We start from the raw sequence: 4,889 nt of genomic DNA, 5'->3' as shown, positions 1-4,889 counted from the left end.
GACCTGACAGTTAATTATGAACAGAGGATTTTCTTATTGTTTTTTTGGGATGAAAAACAACCATAATGTTAGACAGGATTTTTTTTTCTTTTTTACACCCCACACCTACAGAAATAAGTACTCTACAAGATTCACGTAGTAAAACAACGAAATGTTAACAGAACAAAACTTTGTGAGACAACATAGGATTTACCGCTTCTTCACGGCTGTTACATCCTCTATATTAAATTACAATAATAATAATAATAAAAACTTTAAAGTGAGCCTTTGTCATTCATATACACATTAAACGTTTTCTTAACTCACTTAAGTTTACTTTCTCCTCACCACTCCACGAAAACCCATTCAAAAGGCTAACCATCTTATTACAAAAATGAAACTATCTCCATTGAAGATGACTCCCACCCTCTGAAGATTAATGTGGCCCTAAATCATACTACTTTGACTATTAAATATGAAAATTATTATGCTGTTCCTTTACAATCTTACAATCGTAAGAGGTCAGGAGAAATCATTTGACTCCCCACTTTAGAGAAAACCATACACTCACGGAGGGAAATAAAGAAAAGTAAAAGGAGAGGAGAAAAGGAAAGAAAATATGGAAGGAATAGGGAAGAAATATGATACGGATAGAGAGACAGAAAATTACTATAGAGGTTTTGCGTGAACCTATTAGTGTCACGTGACCACAACGAGGTTTGTAAACATACCGCCATATTGGGTGGCTGAACGAGTTAACAACTGCTGTATTCAGTACTATTCACATGTAAATTTCACCTCTTTAGCATGGATGTTATATACAAGTACAGTGTATTTTATCTCAATGTGCTGTCACTATACATTATAATTTATATTCACCCTTTTTAGCCAAGGATATGAAATATTAATGGATGAAAATAATTAGACAGAGTGCAATATGTAGATATTCATGCTGTTTATTATGCTTCACAACATACGTGTTTGCAGGCAAAATAAAATTTAAGATATGAATTTCTAGCATGCATTATGTATTATTTAAGATTTCCAGAAGTACAATTTTTTTAACAAGGTAGTTTTAAACTATGCAAAAGTGTAACTCTTAAACAAGCACCCATGAATGAATACTGAAATGTAAACAAAATAAAAGTGTGTCTTATGTACAATAAATATATATAGGACAATGTCAATCAAATGGCACAACAGATGGAGAGATGTTTGTTAGAGCACATGCCACTCTTACTATTTTGTCTAATGTTGTTAAATTACAACTTTGATCAGTTTGTAACAGCGTAATTGGAATAGTACTTTCAAGCATAGAATACTTTTGGCGTACCATGCCGATCACCCTCTCAACATGTATTCTCGCAGAAGCAAGGACACGTGAAGTTTCAACATCCAGTGCACTAAGCTGTTGTTTTCCTTTTGTAAAAGCTGGTATTTTAAGTTCTGCATTACAGAAAGCAACAGATTCAGATATAGTGAACCCACGGTCTGCCAGTATAACATCACCAGGAATTATATTGGCTAAAAACCCACAGTTTTCGGTAAGATGGACATCACTTGTTCGTCCTCCCCATCCCTTTGAGATAAAAATTACAACTCCTTGCAGAGCAATACCTATGAGGTATTTGACAGTATTATGGGACTTGTAACTTGAATAGGTGTCTGCTCGTGCCTGGAGGTCTGACGGCCGCTGTATGAATATTTCGAAACAATCAATGATGCAGGCACACTTTGAAAACTTCTCACGAAAAGACACGGGCAACCTCATTCTTAGTTCCTCTCTCTCAGGCCAGAAAAGAAATTTTGGTACCAGTCGAATATTCATGACATTTATGACCTCCTGAAATATGCGTGATACTGTTGAGGTGTGCAATCCAAATATGTATCCTAAGAGCTGCAGTGGCACATCCAATCGCAGTCTCATGAGTGTCAATATGAATTGTTGAAATTTAGAGACTGACTGTGTATCTCGGAAATATCTGTAAATTTGGTTGAATATGATCATCATCACTGCATATGACGGCAGACCTGTACAGTATTTGACCTACTCGTCGTCATTTGCAAAAGTAGCATCTTCGAAACAGTTCGCTTTTGCTACACTTTTATAATGGAGGACTTCATTCCGCAACTGTTAGCATTCAGATTCAAGTCTAACTAAGTCTGTGAATGATATTTCCGTCTGCATACATGTCTCAGTTGTATATTGTGATGTACACAAGTCAAAAGTATCATATGTAGCTTCAAGTTCATCAGCAGAATCAGTACAGCTGCTATCAGTGGCAGCAGTGCCAGCAGATTCTATGAAAGCAAGGTCAAGCAGCCCAGCAGCAGCTTCATGTCTCTTTTGTTGTTCTTTTCTCCTTTTGGTCACTTCTTTCCTGTTTTCATATTTACACAATTCAGCAGCTTTCCTTCTCTTCAGGGGAGAACGTGTAAAATGAAATATGGAAGGTACATAGTCAGGTGATAGGGAATCATCACTCTTCGTCCCTTAAACAGAGTACAATAATTTACTTAAGATATAGATCTACAGGCATCATCAGATAATATTTATATATATAACAGATACACTGTACACTTTTAACTGAATATATATATATATATAACTGAATATGCTGAACATTGTTTAACAACTGAATGTACAGCCAACAAAGTAATTATTTGCACACTTTTTAATCTTGTGCCAGTTGTGGTTTTCTGATGAATCACTTAAATTGGTCCTTTAAGAATATTAACATTTTGTCTTAATGTACAAATTGCTATATAACCTATTCATCATGAATGATATTGTTCCTTCAGTAAATTTACTATTCAGTTATTTAAAAGTAAAAGAAAAGTGTGCAAAAAATTTCTTTGAGTGGTGCTGCAGTGTGTTCTGCTATACACATATCATGCATGTAAGTTTCAATTTATTCAGCCCGGCTATAGATGAATTATACATACCTGACACAAAATGTTTACTACAAAGTCTGGTGTGCTCTGTGGGTGTCCAGTTTTTCCTATTGACAGCTGCAATCCATCGTCTTCTTCGGTCTGGATCTTTAGGAAATCTGTAGTATGACACATTTTCCACCTGTCCATGTCGATTTGAACAGTTAAATGCACAACACGAGTGTACCATCGCGCACTTTTGACTATGAATCACCCTTGTGTTGGAATATAAACACGCCGAGCGTGCCACCCATCATGGCGGTCAGCAGTAACTAGGTCAAGAGTGACGTCACACGCAAAACCTCTATAAGAATATCGAGATTAAGATTTGAATTTTGTTTTTCTTCACTCATTTCCTCACCGTCGGAGCACGAGCCTATGCATGTCAGTAAAAAACTGAACACTGGATCAAGCCAGATAATTGAATGACCAACGTAATTCTGTATTTTTTTTTTCTTTTCCGTCTCGTTATGGTTGAATAATAAATATAAAGATTTTTTTTCTGTTTTGTAATTAATATTTATGAGATAAATATACAAAAAATATATAAAGAGAATAAAGTTTTTAGAAGAAAACCACTTTTTTAAGTCTGGTATTTTAATTAGATAATAAAAATATTATTTTCTTAATTGTATTGTTAAATGTTTATTTTTATCTAAAATATATTTATAGTTTCTGAATAATTTAATAAAATTTAATACATTAATTTTCGGACTTTTTTTTGTATTTTAGACTGACCAGGGCATGGAGGTCAGAAATGTCTTTTAAATAATGAATATATAGAATACTTTTTTGTTTTTAAGATTACATGAGCCGTTTTCATTTCATTGATTTTTTCCCCCATTTTAGGACTAATCACTTTTTACCTTTTTGAGTTTCAGATCTTTTTCGTAATAAGTACAATGATGCCTGAAAAAAGAGATGCAAATAATAATCATAGTGTCAAATGATTAGAATGTGAGAAACTTTATGGACAATGACTATAGAAACAGACATATTTAAAGCCGCCACAGTGATATGTTGAAGACAGGTAGAAGTCCAAAGTTCTCTGAAATAGTATCAAAATCGAAAAAAATATATATGCCAAAGTTTTTCTTCAGCTCCATCTACCTCATCACTCATGGAAATCAAAACTAATGAAAAGTCAAGAGAAGTAGAGGGCCCGGCATGGCCAAGCGCGTAAGGCGTGCGACTCGTAATCCGAGGGTCGCGGGTTCGCGCCTGCGTCGCGCCAAACATGCTCGCCCTCCCAGCCGTGGAGGTGTATAATGTGACGGTCAATCCCACTATTCGTTGGTAAAAAGAGTAGCCCAAGAGTTGGCGGTGGGTGGTAATGACTAGCTGCCTTCCCTCTAGTCTTACACTGCTAAATTAGGGACGGCTAGCACAGATAGCCCTCGAGTAGCTTTGTGCGAAATTCCAAACAAACAAACAAAGAGAAGTAAAGAATGATTCAAACTCTCAAGAAAAAAAGTTTGACTGATTTAGTTTTGACAAAAGTCGAAAGTACTGTTTCAAAAAAGGCACACGACTTTCAGGATGAAGCTCTTTTGGAAGAGGTGGAACTTCTCCTAATAAATTCTGATTCATCCAGTGACAATTTAGAAGAGGATCAAAATGAAACTATTCGGAGAGAGCAGTCGGCAGAAAAGCTAGTGGTTTTAAATTTGTCGGTCCACAACAACCACAACTTTCCAAATTCCTATCTATGGGTTTCGTTTTCATTTAAATCTAAATGGTATAAAAATTATCTTGAGTATTTTATAATCAAGATTCCTATTCTGCAACTTGTTATCCTCATAAAACTTTTGCTCCAAAATCTTGTAAGATATTTACATTTGTTAAATGGTCAAAACCAGAAAAATTGCAAAAACACGCTAAAAGTGTAAGCCATCAAAATTCAATAAGAGCATGGATCCATTCAAAAGTAACAGAAATTCGTCAGAGCTCTGTACTAGTTCAAGCCAATAAACAAA

At 35.2% G+C, this 4,889-nt stretch overlaps 1 protein-coding gene across 1 annotated transcript; it reads right to left on the bottom strand.

Annotated features, from left to right (window-relative positions):
• Positions 1 to 1,131: 1,131 nt before the first annotated feature.
• LOC143236458 (uncharacterized) lies at positions 1,132 to 3,212 on the bottom strand. The gene is made up of 3 exons (XM_076474739.1): positions 2,926 to 3,212; positions 2,117 to 2,472; positions 1,132 to 2,026 (listed from the first exon to the last, which is right to left on the bottom strand). Exons 1-3 carry the CDS (start codon positions 3,101 to 3,103, stop codon positions 1,163 to 1,165), a joined length of 1,398 nt encoding a protein of 465 aa, XP_076330854.1. The 5' UTR covers positions 3,104 to 3,212; the 3' UTR covers positions 1,132 to 1,162.
• Positions 3,213 to 4,889: the final 1,677 nt, after the last annotated feature.

Source organism: Tachypleus tridentatus, chromosome 13, assembly GCF_004210375.1.
Source record: "Tachypleus tridentatus isolate NWPU-2018 chromosome 13, ASM421037v1, whole genome shotgun sequence".
NCBI classification, from domain to species: Eukaryota; Metazoa; Arthropoda; class Merostomata; order Xiphosura; family Limulidae; genus Tachypleus; species Tachypleus tridentatus.
Note: the sequence above shows the minus strand (reverse complement) of the source record. Positions and strands in the feature narration are given on the sequence as shown.